This window comes from Carassius carassius, chromosome 14 (genome assembly GCF_963082965.1).
Source record: "Carassius carassius chromosome 14, fCarCar2.1, whole genome shotgun sequence".
In the NCBI taxonomy this organism is placed as follows: domain Eukaryota; kingdom Metazoa; phylum Chordata; class Actinopteri; order Cypriniformes; family Cyprinidae; genus Carassius; species Carassius carassius.
In genome coordinates this window covers 17,448,103-17,471,063 of record NC_081768.1, presented here as the reverse complement: position 1 = coordinate 17,471,063, position 22,961 = coordinate 17,448,103, and the positions used below count along the sequence as shown (strand labels likewise).

Here is a 22,961-nt window from a genome sequence, read left to right as displayed (position 1 = left end):
CATGTGACTGTGTGATTTGTTCAGGCCAACGGCGTTTTTATTTGAGACACGGTTGACGTCGACGATGTCCTGAGGTGATCAAGGCCGAGAAAGTAAAAACAATAGCAGTAAAGCTGTTAATAAGGCAGGCTGGATAATTAATGTTACATTTTCTTGCATTTATATAATGATCTGCAGTGTTCTGTGTTAGAAGGGATCAAATCATAAAGTTGTCCTAATTTTATTATTGTTATTATTACGGATTTATATTAATCTGTCCATTTATGTGGGGTTCATTAATGTAATGTATGTTAAAACTGGTTTGGGTTTTATAATGGACATTATTTTACAAATCATGAGTTATATATTTGGGCGTTTATGCGTGTTTTCGTATGCCTTCGCAGGGAGCTTGATTGACAGGCGATCTAACCAATCATAATCCGCCATCCCCCATTTTGTCCGACAAAGCAGTCAGGAGAGATAGCAGATGGGAGGATTTGAACTTGAAAAACGGAATGTACTGACGCCTTTCCGCGGTTTAAAACCTTCCTTCTTATGTTCATTCATGTTTATTTGATGCTATAAATGAACTAGAAGGAAGAGATGATCGGTTCACGAGCAGCTTTAACTGATGGTCTACTACAGCGATATGTCAGACACATTTAAGAGCCACAAAACGGTATAAATCGTTTAAATTTCTTTTAAAAAATGACCAAATTTGACAGGTGATACTTTGTTTACTATGTTTAATATCAAAAGTAACCGAAAAGTAACCTGGTCTGTCCTGTCTGTCAGCGTGTTGTCAGTCTCCTCTTTGATATGCGATGTATTTCTCACTGAGTGAGAACATGGTGTGGCGTGAGAGCAGCATAAGTTAGCTTTACGGACATATCGACAGTAACTAAGGGGGGCGGGTCTTTGCGAACGGTCAATTCGTTATAAATATCCTGCTTTACAAATATTTTACGTGCACAAATTGTTCACAACAAGTTCGCAATTCTGTATAATTGTGTTTCTCGGTGCATACAGTAAGTACATCAGCCCCAGAGCACATGAGTAAGTATTAAAATAGCCTATATCACACTAGCATGAAAGTGCAGTGATGAGCATGTGTTTTTGTCACACCGACAAAAAGTAAAAGATAGAACACATGTAATGTTTTTATGTTCCTTTTGTGATCATTAATATATAAATTCTATGATTTTAGTCTATTTTGTGCCAATTCACTTTAATTGAGTTATGTTAGGCTTAGGCTATGTTTTTTTTAGTGAACTTCGGTTTGTAGATTGCACAAGTGTAGTTATTGTAATTATTTTCCAAAATATGTGGATTAAACTTTAAGGGAATTTTAAACTTATATCATTTGCGTTTATGTAAATGCAACATATATGAATATAAATTATGTGCAATATTAAAATCAGGTTGTAGTAAATTATTAAATAGTCAGTATACAAATGTGGTGTTATAAATTATATTTAAAGGTGTGTCTAATGTTCATGAATATGGGATTCATGTATGTAAATAATGTCCAGTTCTACACCACTGCAAACTACAACCTCAAAAACAAAAAAAAAAAAAACTGACATGTAGTTAAATTATACCTCTCTGTCTCTGAGAAGAGTGTGCATTAAAGTGAAGGGAAAAAACACGTCACATAGCTTTACCTGCTGCTCTTCTCTTTTGAATTGTATTTATGCATCATGCAATAGCAGTTTTATTTTTCAAGATGTGGCTTACTGTGATTTAAGACATAATGCAATTCCTGACTAAATCTTAATGTGGTAGCACTTTTTGAAATAATAATATTATTTAGCCTAATAATCTTATTAAAATTTGTGGTAAATAATAACATTATTAATAATTCTGACTTTCTCTTCCACAGAAAAATCTTTATGAAACATTTGAAGAGCACGAAAGAAGAATTGTAGCAGTTTTCACCTAATTCAGGTAACTGAACTGAACAATGAGTCGAGACCTAAAACTGAGGAATCTTATGGATGTTTTACCTTCTGGGAAATGAATTGGTGCTTTTAAGCACTTCAAAGACCTTTGAAACTACATTGATTTAGACTTCAAAACGTTGGGGTCCATTGAAGTCCATTATTCAAAGAAACATCCAGAAATGTTTTCCTCAAAAAACTTAATTTCTCTTCCACTGAGGAAAGAAAGACATGGATATCTTGGATGGCATTGGGATGAGTAAATTATTAGGAAATTTTCATTTTAAGGTGAACTAATTTTAATGGTAAACATTGTTTTGTATTTAAAGTGGGTCATATATGTAGTCGAAATGTAAAATAATTTTTGAATTTGGTGCCTTCGTGACCGAGAAAACTATAAATAATAATAATATTATTATTATTATAATAATAGCGCATAAGGCTAGCTACTACCAGAGCTTGAAATTCATTTCACATTCACACAAAATGTCTAGTTAGTTGGCGAACTCATATAGTGCATTAGACAAGCTATATAATAAAGTATGACTACAATCAGCCCACGCAGTCGTCTCTCCATAGTAAAAAGTGGCTTGTTGTTGCCGGATTTTTCTCTTTGTTTAATTCCGGGAGTTCTGTTGGAATTTTCCCGCACATTGATTCTGACAATCGAAGTGCAGTTATGAAAATACGTTCAAGACCCATCTGGCCAACGAGTGATGTGGATGTTGTCAGATGACTGCATTTTGGTTTGTTTCATAAACTGATCCGGACCAGAGCGATAAGTGTGGTGTGAAAAGGAACCAAAACGCCTGAAAAATGCTACAAAGTATAATTTTTCTCCCTTGGTCCGGACCAAATGAACCGAACTACAGATGTGAAAGCACCCTAAATTCCTGTCTCATTATTATCTGCTTGCATACTTACCATATGTCCATCTGGTTCCGTGTTTCTGTTAATAAAGCTACATTTCACTTACCACCTGTCTGACTCCTGTTCCATCCGTGACAATTCTAAGTCATGTTTAGCACTAATATCCACTGAAAACACTTGTTTGCTTTTTCTGAACTTGTGCATGTGTTGTCAGATTATTATTTTTTTCTTAATTAGCTTGTCTTGGTCTATTTGCATGTTTTCTTAAATTGTAGCACTTTGACCTGAAATTGAGTTCAAAGGGCCACTGTATTTGTCTCTAAAATGAATCTCCTTTTAGTTACAGAGTGTTGAGAAAAAAAGGGATGCAGTTGTCTGTTGCCTCATTGAGTACCTTGGGGAAAACCAAGAAGAGCTCTTCCAAGACTGCCAGGTATATTATAAAATGACTGATCAATGTTTTGACATTCATTGTCGTAATTTTGACTTTATTCACAAAATATTACGAGTTTATTCTCGTAATGTTTCCACATTATATTCGTCACTTTGACTTTATGCTCAAAATATTATGACTTTAATCTTGTATCGCTACAGCTTTATTATCGTAATCTAAGTTGTTTTTTTTTAGGAATGAAATATGATCAATAAGAGAAAAACACTGTTAATAAGTAGATGAGTACTGGACTTGATTGGGAATAGGCTTGCTGCGATAGTCAGTGTTACCGGTGTTCAGCCGCAACACCGGTTACATCACTTTCCCACCGCGACTTTCAAATGAGTGATTTAAAAGTGAGGTGCAAACCCCCCCAATCAGAATGCACAGTTAGATATATATTTATAAGAACATTTCAGCAGGTTCAAGATAATTCATGAGATAATTAGAGCAATAATTAATGTTGATGACAATGTTGACAGTTGATGGTAGCCATTACCTTCCATAGTAGGGAACAAATACAATAGAATTCAATGAGTACCATCAAATGGGTTTAACAGAAGAAAGAAACTCATACAAGTTTGGAACAACTTGAAGGCGAGTAAATGATTACATAATTTTCATTTTGAATGAACTAACCCTACAATACTTATGTGTGAGCATTTATTATGCTTAACTAAATTATGCTTAATATTATTAAAATATATTGAACGGGATGTTGACATTTATTTCCTTTTTAGTTTTTACTTGTATAATTGTTTAATATTAAGCATTTCACATTTTATCTGGAACATTGGCAAGTTAATGTTTGTTCATGAAAGATACAGATAAGGGACATTTAATTATGAAAATCTAAATGTTCACCTATATAATCAGGTAGTAGCAACTCTGTTATCCCTTTGTTCTATGGTGACATTTATTTCCTGAATGTTCCAGGATGACCATCTATTCCAATCCTTACAAGATAATTCCATCTAAAGTAAAGGATTAGATTGGTAATTGTTTTATTATGGGATACTGGGGTCAAGAATTCAAGTATTGCTTTCCATATTTATTTTTTTATTTTTTTTATTTTTTTACCTGTTGAAATTGAAGTGCTGATTTGAAACCCTGCTTTGTCTTGAAATAAATGACGTGACCAAAAAGAAAACTGTTTTGGAACAAAATGTGGTTAATATGCTTAAACTAACTTGAAAAAATTATTTTCTTTTTCTTTTTAACAGGAGGACGAACTTGAGGGCAACACAAACCAAATAATGAAAGTTTTGGTGATTCATAATCCCACAGCCGAGGAGGACCCATCAGATGTGTGGGTTGTTATAGAGGGCAACAAAGTACTGACTGGATGTGGAAACAAAACCACAGCATGCATTCTGTTGATGGGGCTGATGTATGCCCTCAACCTGGAGTACCCCAAAACCCTTAAATACGCTTTTGACGTGTTCCAAAAACTTTTTTTGGAACTTGATGCAGCAAAACCACTCAAAAAGGTTCAAAGCCTCAAGTGCAAATTAATGGAATGAGCTGTTGTACTGACACAGACTGTTTCATCCCATGGAGACCTGTTTATAATTAGAAGTTTAAAGTTGTTAGTGATTTAGGCATGATTCCTCTTTTTGGTGGGAATTCTATTTTTCCCAATTTTCGGTTTCACTTTTAAGGTGTGGCCTTGCGTTCCCTCTGCAGTGGTTCAAACAAAGTTTACAGACTCAAGGCTGCAGTTCGTGTCTGCTGTTAAAGTGGGGGAGTGAGAATGTGTGAAGACAAGTAAGGGTTCTTTATTTGCATGATTTTGAAGACCATGATTAATAAGAGTCTCAGACCATCAGCAGAACGACCACAGTTGGTCAACAGATTTGTCTTTGTTTTTTTTGTTTTTTGTATTAGTTTTAAGAATTGTAAATTATTTGTTGTCAATTGAAATTAATGAAATGAGTTGTACTGGCAAAGACTGTTTCATCCCCTGGAAACCAGTTTATTTTTTAATTAGAAGTTAAGAAGTTGTTAGTGATTTGTTATGTCTTTTGAAGTGAAATGTACCTTATGCATTAAAGGTATAGTTAATCCAAAATGAAAATTATGTAATCATTTACTCACCCTCATGTTGTTCCAAACCTGTATAAGTTTCTCTGTTCTATTGAACACAAAAGATGATATTTTGAACAATGTTGGTAACCAAACAGTGATGGTAGCCATTGACTTCCATAGTAGGAAAAAATACTATGTAAATCAATGAGTACCATCAACTGTTTCATTACCAACATTGTTCAAAATATCATCTTTTGTGTTCAATAGAACAGAGAAACTCATACAGGTTTGGAACAACATGAGGGTGAGTAAATGATTACATAATTTTCATTTTGGATGAACTATACCTTTAATATTTTATTAAATTAAATGTTTTAATCCATAATATTTGGTCAATAAAGAGTAATTTGACCAATAAATTACTGTGTCCCATGTCTGGCCATTTTTAGGTAAATTTAACCATCTCTGAAAAAGTAATGTTTAAATATTTATATTTACTGCTTATTATTAATAATAATTAAGTAGATTAACTGTTTTCTGCTAATAATAGAGTAATTATTACTCAATTTTTATAAGTAATTAGCTGTGTAATGTATTGAGAAATATTAGGTAGATTTTACCTAATTTCGTTTAGTATATCATAGCTGTTAAAGTCAGGTACTCCTTACTCAAAAATATAGGATGAAATCTACCCAAACAAAATGAGTGCAAATTGTTACCTCACTTTTATTGAGTAGATTCTATAGGTTTGTTTTTACAGTGTAAGGGGCAAGGCAATATCCATGGGAAGTGCATTTTTTAATTCGATTTTTGTTTTATAAAGAGCAAAGTCAGAAGTATTGCCTGCAAAAAAAGAGGTCAATTTCTTATAAATGCGGAACATGACATTACCCAAGTTTAACCACCCTAGACTGTGCTTTCTAGTGGTTAAAGTCACAATTCATGCTGATCCACTTAAAGAAACCTGCCACATGAAAGTCAAGTAAATTCCAAATATGATCTGGACAACCCTCCACAAGCCTCCTAAGTCTGTGTACAATTTCACATAAAAGATTGATCAAACCCTAAATAAAGAGAAGGGAAGCCAGGAAGATGCTCCAGAGCTCAGTACAGCCACTTGTCAACACTGGGGTGACTGGTCGACTGGCTGGGGATCCGTTGCAGGGGGTAAGATGATCGCTTGCAGCCAAAGGGCATGTGTGTGAGAGTATGCGACTGGCATCACCAATGAGCAGCTCTGTCATGCTTTCCCAATTTTCCTAATGGGCTTGGGCTCATTACAGAGTTATGAGAAACACTACCCTTCGATTAACAGCAAAGGAGAAAGCCCCATATAAGTGGACAGAAGAAATTTCAGACAGATGCCAAAGCACCCGACATTCAATGTATATGTGATAGTCTTGCATCTGCTTGTCTTCCTTCCTCCGACATTTTTCTTGAGAGGAGAGTACAGAGATGACGGGAAATGATGCTATACAAAATGTAATTTTCTTAATCTGTTTTCATCTTGTTTTCCAATAAAAGAAAAACCTTAACACTCTTAAAACGTTTTTTATTTATTTATTTTACTTGTTTTATGCGTCATCTCACATTTCTTTTACATTTATGCATAAAACAAGAAAAACAACTATTTGCAAATGTTTAAAAGGGTAATAAACTTAATTCAAGATAAATATATAAAAGACTTATTTAATATTTTTAGCAGTTGTGCATCTGATGTAAATCAGTTTTATTACAGTATTGTTTATACCATCTCATTTAAAATACAGATACATCTAATTTAATGTACTCATTAAATTAGATGAATATGAATATGGACTATTATAATGATGTCTTTACTACCTTTCTGGACCTTGATTTTGACATAAACTCGCAATAAATAACTAAATGTGCAGTTATCCAACTGAACACAGCACATTCACTGTACACTGCAATATGTACACAAATTGTTCATTGTCCTTTTGAATACAAAAGGAGGAGATGGAGGATCACTCCCATATTTGGCACATAATGGAGATAGACCATGTCTAAATCTCAATCCAGCTGATCTCCATTATGACACAACAATGCTTGGATCCAAGGTTTGTTGGAGACACAGCCTGGTAATGAGCTTCATTCTTGGAATGCTGATGTTCTGCAGGAATTCTGATCAGTGGTTGGTCCAGATTGCTCCTGCCTAAACATACACATACTCCGTAGGCACTCTTAAATTCTCAGAGGCAAGCACGCATTCACACGCCCCGCGTATCGCTGCCTCATCACTAAAACATGCGAGATGTAAGACAGTCAGATAGATCACCGCAGGGCTTGGAAAAATGTTAACAAACACAGTTCACAATTTTATCTCTGCTTTAGAGGAACCCTATCAGGACCACAAATACAGTCTTCTAGTATCCTTAGTTATGCTCTTAAGAAAGACTTTACCTAAAAAAAAATCTGTCATCATGTCGTTCCAAACCTGAATGACTTCCATTCTTCAGTGGAGCACAAAGGGAGAAGTGACCAACTGAAAGCAGGATGTCTGTGCTGCTCATTTCCATTGATTGTAATTGAATGAATCAGAGGATGTGAGACTCCAAAAATGATAAAAACACAATCAAAGTATCCATACAGTTTGTGATCAACTCCATATCTCCTAAAGTCAGACAATATGAGAGAAAGAATCAGTCATTATTCACTGAAAATCTGACCCTCTGCTGAAACTGTAAAACTTATTCAATTGGGACAATCACATTTTGTTATGAGATGTCAAACCTAATATATATACTGTATATATAATAAACAAACCTAATATATACTAATGTAACACATCTTTACATACCATTGTATTTTATATGAAAGTGTACAAGATTTAAGAGCTTCAGCAAAGATGAATATTTTCAGTGACTAAATCTCACTACCATTAAAAGTTTGGGGTCAATATGTTCTATATATATATATAAATATTTTTTTTATTCAGCAAGGATGCAGTTACATTGATGATTGAAAAAAGGGACAGCAAAGACATTTACATCGTTACAAGATTATTATTTAAAATAAATGCCGTTATTTGAAACTATTTATTCATCTAAGAATCATGAAAATATATCCACAAAAAAAAAATGTTTCCACAAAAATATTTAGCAGCACAACTGTTTACAACATTGATATTAACAAGAAATATTGAGCACCAAATCAGAATATTACAATGCTATGATGTGACACTTAAAATTCTACTTTGCCATCACATATTTAAAAATTTTTAAAAATAGAAAACAGTTATTCTTAAGCTAAATGCTCAGTTAAATCATAAATATATTTCACTGTACTGTATTTTTTTTTATCAACAAAGACTAAGAGACTTATTTAGGAAAAATATTAGAACTTACTGACCCCAAACCTTTAAAGGTACTGTATAATATTTACATGTATATAATTTATATACAAATTTAAATAAATTTCTTTCTTTTTTTGAAAAAATAGTTAATATTTAAACATTGATTTTTTAAAATTTTTGAATAGACTCTGCTGGTAACCGTTTATTTTCACTGTACAGAAAGGAGCTGCATCAAAAAAAAAAAAAAACGAAATCAAGGTGAGTAAATGCAAAAAGTATTTTTTTTTTATTTTGGGTGAACCAACCATCTCTTTAAACCTCTGTCTAACTTTAAGTACTTTATCATTTTCTCTGTTTTTGTTCTCTATCTGCCTTTCCTTTCCTCAAGGTCTCGTTCTTTCTCTCTGGGCTGGGTCTCTGCACGATTCAGAGAGATGACTAACTCTGCAGTCAGTAAGTCAGTTGGAAGCACGCAGTGAACCTGCTGCTACAACACCGCCTGACCCCCAGAGCCATCATCCCCTATCCGAGCACGTCATCTTGCCCTTGTTCTCAAACACACACACACACATTTGTACAATAACCAGAAAAACAAGCACACACAAAAGCCACTGAGTCGTGACTGAGGGGGCCGCAGTATTTTCTTCATACGTGCTGATGCTAATCTGAAAGGCACACTGGCAGGAGAGTGGGAAATGCAGCCGTTAGCGCGTGAGCGCGTGTGTTAGAGACTGTGCAGGTGCGCCTCCTTTAAAGATTGAAGCGAGGCACATTTCATTAAAATTTTCCTCAACTCTGCTACTAAATTGTAAAACACAAGTAAATAACGATTTTAAAGCTGAATTATTTACATAGTAAATCACATCCAACATTTTCTTGTAAAGGCAAAATATCCTGAAATCCATGAAATTGTTTCTTTGTTATTTTATTACATTTTTATCTTTGTATGAGTTTTTTTTTATTATTATTATAAAATTGTAATTTAATGATTTTTTTTCTGTTGTCTTTTTGGATCCATCATGACTTTTTAATGGGTGCAACACTGAGTGCTTCATAATTGTGCTTCATAATTGGTTGGATCCTAATTGATGAATGACACATTCACGTATCTACTTTTCTTGGTTGAATCTTAGGCTACATCCACAGGAAGCCAGAGCTTTCCCTATCCAGTCTTTTTTTTCCCCTTGTCTCAAGAAATATCTGCGTCCACACAAACCACAAAACCATGACACAAAACTATGTAGTATACATGCCAGACCAGTACGTGGCGCTGTAATTCTGCCACAGAGATACACTAATAATGGAGAAGAAGACTTGGACTATGCGTATAAACCTTGCTCGCGGTATACAAACTACGTGAAACAATATATTTATTAATCGTGTTAATGTTAGTTAATAAAAACAATCATTCAGTGTTTGTTTATGTTTTTATTTTTTGTTCAAGTGTTTCTGAATTTACCTTTAAAACTGTTTGTCACACATTTTTCTTACTGATGAAGCTGCAAGAAACTGAAACATTTTTTCCCATGTAGACCAACTACAGCATTTGTCATTTCATAATAGTCATGATTTAGTTTAACGTGGCCATTTTCCAAACTATTGCTGACCCTGTGGATGGAACAAGGTTTTCTTGCCTCTTGACCTCAAAGTCTTAGTTGGGGATTAGTTTGAGGTGGGCTTGTTAAAAAGATTAAAATGTTGATTCTGTACAGATCTATTGTATTCTGAATTGTGTCTGAGAATCGATTCAAAAACTCTTATTCTGTAAAAACTGGGTGATCATAAGTTAATTTACTCATAGTTGTGGCCTCATCATGTCCAATCCAGGTCAGAATAGTTAGGAATCCAGAAACACATTTCTGTCCATGCTGAAAGAGAAAATGCTGTGTAATGAAACAAAATTACAACCAGAATATATAATGTCGCAAAACAAAACAAACGACCATGAAAATGTCCTGACACTTGTTTGGGTCATGGTTGTCAGGACACAGCTTGACTGGACTGAGATATATCTAGATTAACCAACAGCAGATACATCCCATAAGAAAGAGTCTCTGTTTGTTTGTGTTGACCTGCATGAGGATGCCCCTGTATCTATACTTCCACTGCAGTCCGAGCTCAGTTGCACTTTACATACTGGGGAGATAGGGGTGGGGGGGGGGGGGGGGGGGGCAGGATGGAGATAATGAGGAGATGGTAATCTGAGAGCAGGAGATGGCTGGGTATGAGAAAAGGAACAGGAAGTGAATTATATGACAGCCAGCAAGGTCAGAGTTTGGTGTGTGTGTGTCTATGTAATCCATATGCTAGTACTGTACGAGCAATGAATGAACGAGCGCATCGCTGGTCATGTGATCGTGCGGGAGAGAGCGAGCGAGTGAGCTTCATTCATGTGCCTGTATCCTTTCCTCAGAACAGAGTGTTCCAGCGGTCCTGCGGGAGAGAGCAGCGTACCATGTGACTGCTCTACACTGCTCTTCGGCTATGGAGCCTGACAGCTAACCTCCACACACACACACACACACATACACACAGCGCAGACATCAAAAGCATTTTCATCACAGGTCTGCTTGCAATCAGTGCTAATTTACCATGGACCAGCGATCTGGAAAACAAAATGGCATCAAATTAAAGACAGCAGCAGAATAGAAAAGTAAAAGTACAACAGGACACAGACAGAGAGAGAGAGACAGTAAAAGCTATAATGGAAACAGAAAGTGACGGAGACAAAGTGGAAAAAGAAGAGGGTGATTGGGGTCGTCCTGGTCGGCAGCCAACGCAAACAGAATGAAGCCAGTTTCCCAGCCCAGGGATACACCAAACTCTCCCACTACACACACACACACACACACAATCCCAAAAACTAACCTCTCTATCCTCAAGCCCAGCCCAGACTGCACACTGGAGGGAATTTCAAATCTGACCCAACGTGGATGCTGCACACACGAGCTCACAAGCACAAAACTCACCATCAGTTAAAAGGGTTCCAGAAGTTTTTGACTGATTTACTTTTGACCAATGACCTTTTAAGTTGTTCATGTTTGCTGATATATACGGGAGGAAAAAAGAAGCTGCTCTACAATTGTATGCAAGACAAAAAAACTTTTGTATTACACAGTGTTGTTATTGTTAACTATTAAAAATAATTTTCGTTCATTGTTCATTTATTCTCCACAACTAGCAGAAGTTGAAATGCTAAAATTACTAAAGCTGAAATGAATCAATTAAAGCTAAACAGAAACATTAAAAAAATTATAAATTAAATGAAAATGACAAAGGCACAAAACTGAATTTAAACAGGTTATTTCTACAGTGGCATTGATTTCGTGTGACACTGCCTCCACACCATGTTAAATCATATTAACCAGAACAACATAAATTCAAGAGTATTAAGTGAGCTTTAAACAATTACATTTGTTAGCTTACAAATGTCAGCAATAAGACCCTCGACAAACAGATCCATGTTATATGACAATGGTTTGGGGGCAAGTATTACTCTATATCCAACCAATGCAGTATTTCAGAGCAAAAAAAAACTTTCTTACAGATGCTTTTCCATGACTTTCAAAGATCTGACTTTTCTTTCTAAGTTTTTTTTATGACTATTTGAGTCCTGAAATGAACTGGTGAATGCTATTTTTTTATAAACATCTGTTGGACACATCTAAATACTGTAAGCTCAAGCAAGTAAGACCAACGGCTGCTCATCCAATCTAAGCCCAATGTAGCATAAACATTCAGAGTTAAGGCCATGCAAACTGAACTAGTCCTTGTACTAGTTCTGCGTGGCTGCTGTACCAGATGTCAGACCCCATGTACTTCACATTTATTTGCGCAGTTATGTTTGAGTGGGACTTTGCCACAGAACTCACCTGTTTGTCTAAGTATATGCATGGCATAACGAATGAGTAATCAAATATTTGAAGGCTTAAACACGTTGGACGTAACATCTTTATTTCAGTCTAAGTACATCTCCCAGTCCAATTGTAGTTAAATTAAAGCATATCCATGATGGACGAATTCGAGCTCTATTCACATTATCTGACAGTCAGACTAAAAAAAACATTTAAATGGCATTGTAAGGTGACAAATTATTGCTTTAGTCTGATTGAAATAAAACTTTTAAAATACATATTATAAATGATTGCATCTGCCCTTGCATTGCTATTCACCACAAAATGTTGCTGCTCATTTGAATTAAGTCAAACTTTACTGAACAATCATATCACCAACAGCCACTGTTGCTTGTAAAACCAAATCACGAACTTTCATTAAAAACGAGTGACTTTTGGCTGCTTCACATCTCTGTCAGCATGGATACTTATGGATACATATAGTGGGAAGCCATAAGGCACTCACTCATATGTCTTAGCAAGCAACAACAAGACTGAAAGCGAAACTGAAAGAAAGCAGGACAACCTGATTGAAGTGCCCCAGATCCTATAAGAACACCTAGAGCAGCTTCTCAAATGGATGTCACATTAATTTTAACTTGAGTTGAGTGAGTGTTTATTTGTACACAGCAGCACTTGCAGTCCACAAAAAAGCGAAAAAACAACATGCTTTTCAAATGTACTGATCAAATAAATAAAACATCACCATAATCTACTCAAACAGAGCATTATGCATCAGGATGGGTGCAAGCATGTGCAGAAAACCCCATCAAACGTAGCAGTCCGGCACGTCACAGCAGTGCAGTGAGAAATGACGGATACCAATCTGAATGCAGCTGCTTCTCCAGCAGACGCACGTTCTGTGAAATCAACGTGCAGCATCAAACACGGCTCATGAACACGCGTGTTAAGAGGCACACCCACATGCCGGCATCCACAGACACAGACTGAAGCCACGCCATGGCCCGCCCATGACGGAGAAAGCTGTCTCTAGAGACACACGACCTACCGAGCTGACCGACACGCAGGCAGATACAAGCTACTCACCTCTCTTCTGGACCCAGCCTTCCTTAACGATGGTGACATCGCTCATGTTGCCTCAGTCACACTGTGCTCGCCGCTCCTACACACCAGCTCCTGAAGGAGTGAGTGGGGGGGGAGAGGAGAGGGGAGGGGGTCAGCTCTCCCAGCCTCAGTGTCTCTCTCCCTCCCTCACTGCTGCGCTCCGTCTCTCTCTTTCTGTAGTTCTCGCTGGCTGCCTCTCTCTCTTGCTTCGCTCTCAAAGGCGTTGTGTAGCAGTTTTCCCCTCCTTCCGCTGCTTTTCTCTCGCGCGCTTTCTCCGTGATGTTGTCTCCCTTTCTCTTTAGATCTTCCCACTCCTCGACAGTGACTCAGCCTGAAACAAACATAAAAAAGGAGTGTGTGGATTTTTCACTCTTCTCTTCTTCTTTACTCCCCCTTCTTCTTACACAATCTGACAGACAGCCATTGTAAAAGCAGACGTACAAGCCCCGTCGCCTCTCTGATTTCCCTGTCTGTTTTTCTCTCATTCTCACTCTCAACATGCACAACTGTTTAACACTTACCAGCAACACAGACACTTGCAACAAAGTCTGATGAGGACGACTGTGAGAATAAGTAAGCAAATGTGCAGTCTCATGGTTAATGCAATGGTGTCTGAAATAGAGCATTTCATTCATTCATTAAATCAGAAAGCTCAACAAAATATATTGTGTCTGTACTGTACACTAGTGCTGTCAGTCAATTAAAATATATTTAACCATAATTAATCTGTTTCTTTGTAGTTAACCCACTTTCAAAGTGAAGAAAACAATGTGTAATTATAGTGTTATTATTATGTGCACTGGATTATTTTATAGATTTCTGCAAAAGTGCTTTTTACCCATCACTCTCGGATAAAGAAATATAGATAAGCATACTGCATGCTAACACATATTTAATGCTAACATAACTTACAAAATAACTTTACATATGGAATTGCATGAGTAAAATAAGAATTATGCAATTGAACAAATGAGATTTGAGGTGAAGTACTATAGAAGGCAATACTATCAGTAAATAATGGCTTAAATTCGGGTGTTCACAATTACAAATTTGGTTCCTCACACAAAACTATTTTGACTTAAGATGACGTAAGATTGTGGAATAGTCTAAAAATATAACTACTTTCTATTGCTTATTGTGCTTTTTAGAACTAAATCACCTTTCATAGAATTTCTTTTTTTAATCAATACAAGGTTAGAACAACATGGTATGAGCAAACGATGGCAAATCTTTCATTCTTGAGTGGAATATAATTTTAAGAAGTTGTTAATGAGTAATAAGATATCAGACTGAAAAAACTGTGAAAGCTGAATCATTTTTAGAATGAGGAAAAGGACTTTAAATTACAACACTCATAAATGTGGCAGAATGCCAACACTTATTATCATCCAAGAGTAAGACTAAGATATGGAATAAATAACTACAATTATCATGTGAATACTACAAATGAGTCCTAAAAAGTCTTAAAGCAGTCTCAAAAATGGCAGATAGCACAGCATGTACATAAATCCAAAGCATTACATCAAAGCAGTTTCACAGTTTAAGAAAAACACAAAGCAAAATATATCCCTCTGACAGAGAAGTCAAGCAATAAAATAAATATACTGTCACAAATGTGAGATGTTTGAGGAGATATTTACCTGCATTTCCTAACCTTTAAAATGTTAAAGGACATTTAAAAGGATGTTAATCAAAATGTTTTGCTTTTGCAGAAGCAGTCGTGTCAAATCCAAGCATTCAAATGTGTGTGAGCAGAGAAAAGGGAAGTCAGCAATCACTATCAGGGTAAATAAATCCTCCAACGGCTAAACGGAATGAAAGAGTGAAACATGAGTATTTACCTGAACTCAATCAGAATGTGCCAACATTTGACCACCATGCTCAACCATAAAGTAAGAAATCACAAAATATATTTGTTACCAGTGAAGAATGAATCATGATAAACAGAAATCTGAATGCACAATGGTAATGCAGTGTTGTGTCCTCTATAAAAGAAAGACAAATGACTGAAAGGCTCCTATTTTCCCTTCTGAGATAATTAACAAATGATGTTTGTTGCAGACTTTTGGAGATTTTGACAGAAGACATCACAGCTACTGAGTAGACTGCAGCTCGTACAGATACAAAGACCAATGCAGCTCCCTCAATATCATAGGGCCAGTAAAGAAAATGACCTGCAGGGCTCCCTCATAACACAAATTTTTTACAGCAAATCACATGTGGGTCAGACAAGGAATATTTAGCATCCTTCAGTCATTCTGTAAAGGCAAATGAAGGGCCTCTTGAGGCCAGAGAATACACAGTAGAAACTGATCATTTCTGGTTGTGTGCATTTAGCTGCAACCTTAATCTGCTGTTTTTATGGTAAGGAAAGTACATGTGTGATTCAAGGTCCAAAGAGATATCAGTAAAGCCCTTAATCATTTAACGCAAGCAGGAAGCCCTGAACGTGACTCACAACCTTGGAAGACCCTGCTTGTCACTAAAGCAAGAAAAAAATCCCCTTCATTTTATCCATAGAGAGATTGATTTTTAACGTTAATGAATAAACTTTTCAAGACAGACCTACCTTAAATTCTGAGGAGGTTAAGTAATGACCATAAGTCACTGTGTTTAATAAAAACACAACATGTTTTTAACATGCTGACTGCTAAAGTACAGCCAGCCTTCCAAATCTCTATTTACAAACTACATGTAATCTGCATATTTAGAATAATATTATATATAGTGTGTGTGTGTGTGTGTGTGTGTGTGTGTGTGTGTGTGTGTGTGTGTGTAATATTGCATGCAACATATAATATAATGCCTAATTAGATGAGATCATTGAATCATAAAACAAAAATCGCCTCAATGTACTTTTTTTGGTTCAGATTCAAACTAGAAAATGAAATGGAAAAATACTTCAAGACAGACCAAGGCTAATCAAAAAATTGTTGCTCTCTGTTGGATTTTTATGGTTCCCAGAGTATCTTTTAACTTTAAGAAATTAAAAGTATTTTTGTTGTTAAAGAATAGAACGTTTCTGATTGATTGGGCCAAAGGAAATGTATATTGTTTGGCCTCTATGGGGGTGATAAATATTTCATGCAAACATATCAAATATAAAGCTGAAGTCTGATATATAGAATGTAATGATGCACAATAACCTGAAATTCCACAATGAAAAACTGAGAAATCTTAATAAAAAACAATGTATGTATGTATGTATAGGGACCGAGAACCCACAAGTCTGAGTTGGACCATGCTGCCTCAGAAGTTTCGATAAATCAAAAGACACAAGACACTAAAGAAGAGGAACATTGTGTTTCAGCCCCATTAAATGGTCATTTTCAATAGGGGTGTTAAGCTATTCTACTTTACCAACCAAGCCCCAACATCATCTATATTCTGGCAGCAGTACAGGCTCTCTGTTCCTTTCGCTCCCTTTGAGTGACAGGAGACACAATTCCACTGCGTCACTGTCGCAGTCAAGCATCTGTAAGCCTATCGCTGAAGCACTATCTGGGGATGTCCTGAAGCTGCCACACCAAATACAATTTTTCCATACAAATGAGGGGAGCACCCTTGAGATAATCATTTAATTCCTGAGCTGGCCTGGGAAGGAGGGGCTCTCCTGGTGAGCCCAGACAAACACAGACACGCAGCATCAATCATTCTCAGCTTGCCACAGAGCAACGTCTAAACATCCGCCACAAGCCTTCAATGCAGAATGTACATATAATATTTATATTGAACTATTCTCAAATGTTTTGACTAGCTTAATGAACAAAAACTGGGAAATGCAAACAAGCCCAAATTTTCATGGTAGTATCATTCTGCTTATGGTAATAGAGATGAAAATCACAGCACCCCATTTAAAAATGGTGTCAGCAGGAATTTTTATTGATTTATTTTTTTGTTCACCAAGGATGCATTAAATTGATTACTAGTGACAACAAATGCATTTATAATTTTACAAAATAGTTCTATTTTAGATAAATGCAGCTCTTAACTTTTAACTTTCTATTGATCAAAGAATTTAAAAAATTATTGATAATAATAAGAAATGTTTCTTGAGCACCAAATTTAGCATAACAATGATTTCTGAAGGAAATTGTGACACCGAAGAAGTAATAATGCTGAAAATTCAGCTTTGGCATCACATTTTAAAATATACTAAAATAAAAAGTGTTAGTTAAAATAGTAGTATTTTAACAATACTGATTTTACTGTATTTTTTATCAAAGAAATGCAGCCTTGGGCAGCATAAGAAAAATCTCTTATAAACCTCAAACTGCAACTCATGAAAAGTCACAAGAACTCTTGCACTGCATCTTTAAATTATTCCTGTGATAAGATAGATATCTACTGCGAATACAAACTGACACCATCAAAAGTTTCTAACGTCCCCTGAAAGAGTTTTCAACTGATGGATATTTTCTCTTCAAGTAATCAGAGAAGAATCGCTGAAGGTGAAATGCAGCCCTTTCCCAGCAACACTTTCCATTTCTCTAATCGTTGCTAATGTTACCCTGAAGCAAAGGAAATCCATGAGCTCCCATCACAAGTCCCCTACAACAAGACTCATTCAGAATAAGCTGTTTACAAAGCCCTTCCAATATTGTTTTTCATGAATCTTCTTTTGGCAGCAAAGAGCAAATTCTTAATGTGGCTCTGGTTTGCCCTGTCAGCACTTTAGCATGCAAAGACTGTAATGCACCACAAGAATAATTAAGCACATGCTCACATGTAAATCAGTGTACTACACTATTATATTCAAAACAAGACATTAATATCCTAATCTAAAAATGTTTTTGAATTTAGTAACTTTAAAGAATATGGAGCATGCCTCTACCTCATTCAAGGATTCAACAGACAAGACACATTTGCTTTAACAGAGCTTCAGCATCTCCATGAGGTTTTGTTTGTATGTAATATGAAAGAGCCGTGAATAATGAAAGATATCTCTGCAGGCAGCCGCAATCACTGTAACAGAAACTGAGAAGATGCTGTGGTCTATCTAAAACCTAAGAAGAGGAAATGATAAATTGGTGAATGAATACTGGCGGATGTGGATGTCTGAGGACTCGGAGGCCCTTTGCTAATCTGCTGCAGTCATTATTCAGGAGTGCTCTTACTTTTTCTCTTCACAGAGCTGGAGAGCACTTCATGTGAGGTCAATTTAAAAATGTATTTTGCCCTTGTTTTATATAATCTACTTAAAGACTTTCTTAAAAAATAATTCTTCCAATTAATAAGGCTCGCAGGATGTTCAAAATATTCAGTCAAGCAGGTCTGTAGAGTAGATGAAGATGCTGTGTGACAACAAGAAACACTTTTGAGTTTTTTATGCAAAGCAAACTTTGGACCAAATTATATGTTCAGAATTAAATTCTACAGTGACTTATATACTTATAATTATGTTGATGAAATATGAATTTGTTTCTTTGTGAAAAAATGCCAAGATCAGTTTTAACTTTATTCAACATTTGAATTTGTCAAGAATGTATACAACACAACACTTCCACATCAAGAGAAATGTGTCATATAAAGTGAAAAATAAAAGCAACCAGCAGATGTGTGATATGCACCAGTGTTAAAAGGGCACACTACTTTGTTTTTAACTCAATTTGAGTGAAGGGCTAATCTAAAACAGGGTGATCTTTCAGGGTGTCTGAAGAATCCGGAAGCACTGCTGCCAAGCTTTGTTTGTAACCAGTAATTTTTTCTCAATGTGCAACTAAATAGATTTCATCTGTTGCACCATTTCCTGCTGAAGTTTTAAATCTATAGCTGATGCATCAGTATACAGCCAAATAATAAGATCAGTAAGGCCAACTGACACTATTGATGTGGCAAAAAGCTGTAACCACATAGCTATAACTGAAACAGACTGTTTAGGCACAAAATAAAGCAATAAGCTTTGCAATAATAAGCTTTGCATCATGCCTAACAGCACCCCTTATCTGTTACAAATTCACTGTAAACCACGGCTTAACAGGGCTTATTGCTTTTATAAAACAGTTATTCCATATATGTAGTAAGGTTTCACAAAATAAAACAAAGTAAATAAGGTGTAATGATATTAATAAAAACATGTTCTTCTACCAAACCATGTAGTTCCTCAGAAACAGTTCAAACAAAGCAGATGACAAACAACACACAGAAGTAAACAAAGGTGTATGTTTGTTGTGCAATTTACAACAGCTTTGAAATAGAGCACTGATATATACACGCATAAAGAGCATTATGTTCATGGGTCAAAGACATGATACTCCGGTGTTTGATCCAGAACTAAACTATTTAAAACTACATGCAAAATGCTTATCATACAGAAAATGGCTTTTAAAACATCTCTTCTATGATGGATATTAATTTCTGCATTTTGATATCTCTATGAAGTTTAAACCAGTCAAGGCAGTGCAACTGGGGAATCTGGGAGAAAAAATATTAAAAGTCTGTTATTTTTTAAACTTAACTTGAAAATGCTAGTTTTATCATGTATAATTTTTTTTTTACTTATTTGCAAAAACATTATTAACATTTTCAAACTTGTGGCATCACTGTGTGTCAAGGTCTTATAACAAATGTCACATATTTTGACCTTTTTATGCAAAGGCATGTTTTGTTCAAAACTGAGTATCCCCAACATTATTGGTATTCACAAACTCAAAAAGTATGATACCAGTAGTAGATTATAGTAAAAATATTCTTTACCTTGTAAATATTTTAGAAAGTAATGAACGCTCATTCACGTCTATTTAAGGCGCAATGAAAGTATTAGTAAACCACTTGCAATTTTAATCATTAAAACTAACTTTGTCAAAAAAAAAAAATTTTATCAACATGAATGCAAAGCTTAAATTTCCAAAAAAATGGCCAATTGTTCTTTAAAAAGCATTCTTAATGTAATGATGAAACAGAAGTCAACAGATATGTACTTTAAGGAAAGAACTTGGTTATTTAAAAAAAAAAATGGTTATTTATAAAAAAAACTTGGTTATTTAAGAAAAATTTAAAACTGAACATAGATGGATTAATTGTTTTCAATACGATCAATAACATGCATTGATAAAACAGACGGGGGAATTTTAAAACCGACTTTACAAAGACCTTTCTCACTACTACATTCCAGACATCCTTACTTGTCATTGACTCTGATGTTAAGCATCCTCACAGTCCCAGACGCAGATGGTACTTCACAGACCTGCAAGAGTCTGAGGGAGGTGTCAATGTAATGTAAACAAGAGGGCGTGACACCTACAAACCTCAACATTAAAAGCCAATGCGGGAAATTGGATTTCCATTTCGTGGAAGTTCGTGTAACACCAGCGACCTGCTGGCCAACTGTCTTGATCTGTCAGGTGCGAATCTGTTACCTCAAATGCAAAGAATAAGCTGTCTAAAGAGAATGAGAGTACGTCTTCCTCTCCCAATCGTGACTTACAGTTATTTCAACAGAGATTCTGTTTTTTCGAAGCTTTTGCATGACTAAAATTAATCTGCATATATTAGGTGGAGCTGTCTCGATAGCCAAAAGTGGGAATTATGCAAAAAAAAAAAAAACAGTCTAGGCCATAAGCAGAGCTCATTCCCCTGCTTCACAGCATCAACAGTTTATATGCGCTGAATGATCGCAGGCTGAAATGAACCGGAGCTGCGTCACAGCCAGCCAAGCCAAGCGCTCCGTCAAATGGGACAATTGCTATAACAGTAATGTAGCGGTTTTTTTACCTGGCGCTGGCGTCGGTTGGGAGACCAATGGGCTTCCCTCGCCTCCCTGAGTATGTGCGCGTCCTCCTTACAGGCTCTAATGAAGCATGGATGGACGGGATAATCGGAGAAGCACGCCTACAGAGAGAGCACAGATTCAAGTGGTCACTAATAGAGTGTTGTCGCGAAAGGAGGGGTTGTATGATGGGAAAACTGCGGTAGTTCCTTACCACGGAAGCCGCTGCTGAGACACGCCACAGCAGCGACGTCACAGGCAGGTTACCCTCTCTCACCCCGCGTCTCCTGCTCCAGTCCGCGCCGGGGTCGGTTGCTCGGTCTCCCGCCTGCCTCACTGCTCCATAGACGCTCGCTCCTGCGTGTGATGCGCGGCGCGAGGAACTCTCGCGAGAGCCGCTATGTTTACAAGAGATGCGCCTCTTCTGTGGCTCTATGCGTGGAGGGGAATTCTCTTGGAATTAACAGGATTCCCACGGTCAGGGGAAACCTAGAAATAGCAGGAATTTGTCTGAAAAGGTCGTGGAAAGTAAAACAATCAATCAGATAATGAAACAATGGACATTTTTTGTGTAGGCCTATACATTTCTAGTTATGCTCTAATTTGTAAAGTATGTAGGGTAGATACGGATCTTTAGGAAAGGTAGAGATAATGCGGATTATCCTGGTTGCATAAATTATAAATTATGAAACATTTATTATGCTATATATAATATAAAAAATAAGAATATAAAAATAATATTAATTAATAAGTAGTATTAGTATTAATAAATAATATTAATAATAATAACACAGCACTGATGGGCCTAAATCAGAACAATTGTGTGTAAGTAAATGTGATCAATGATTTATTTTAGCCTGTTAAGAAATCATCCTGAATCATACATATATAATGCAACAATGATTTTGAAGGTGCTTTGTTACATTAACCCACGTGCACTTGGCCTGCTTGGTATGAATATGTATGTTGTTGTATGTTGTGCTTGTTTTTTAGTTGTGTGTAAAAATTATGGGGAGCCATAAATCTGATACCAAGGAAAATTATGATTGTCATTTCAATAACTATTTAATAACTCTTAACTGACTTTTATTATTATGCTGAAATATGCAGAGCTAAAATCTGATTACATCACAGCTGAATGTGTCTGAACATCTTGCAACAAATGTCTCTTTTCAACAAAATAATTCCCACTGTGGTCTTGGGGAAACTGCGCCAAATATTTGAGTGGTCAAAATTGGAATTGCAACATGTTAACAGAGCAGTTGGAGAGAAAAAATGTTGCTATAAGGGCAAGTTTCTATTTTTGCACTTATTTTATGTATTTATTCATTACATTTTTTTATTCTCCTTATATGTTTGTAAAAGAAAGCTTTTTTGATATTAAAGTGACAATCTGTAATAGCACTAAATGACAGCACAGCACCAAAATGCAAAATGGTTGAATGAGTTGTCATAATCTGTGACTAACTCATATTATTTTCCATACATTTCTACTTTCCATGTAAATGTGTCCTGAATTGATAAAGTTTTTCTGTCAATTCTTTTTGCAATACACTGCAGAGGAAGCTTTATGTGAATCTGTGTCCTAATGGGAAATCAGGAGGTGTAAAAAGGATACACTATAATTCACCAAACAGTGCTGCATGAACAGGTCTGCCTAAGGGGGTTTACCTTATTTGCCCCACATTTACTTTTCTAATTTTGTATTTTTTTCCCCTTTGTGCTGTGA

At 36.0% G+C, this 22,961-nt stretch overlaps 1 protein-coding gene across 1 annotated transcript in view; it reads right to left on the bottom strand.

The window, feature by feature from the left end:
- Positions 1-21,677, bottom strand: part of LOC132157225 (RAC-gamma serine/threonine-protein kinase) — a 106,667-nt gene extending 84,990 nt beyond the window's left edge. Inside the window, exons 1-3 of the mRNA XM_059566476.1 lie at positions 21,447-21,677; positions 21,238-21,354; positions 13,507-13,855 (exon numbers count right to left, since the gene is read on the bottom strand). Coding sequence (XP_059422459.1) covers positions 13,507-13,552 — 46 coding nt within the window. The 5' untranslated portion in view covers positions 13,553-13,855; positions 21,238-21,354; positions 21,447-21,677. The remainder of the gene's footprint in view (positions 1-13,506; positions 13,856-21,237; positions 21,355-21,446) is intronic.
- Positions 21,678-22,961: the final 1,284 nt, after the last annotated feature.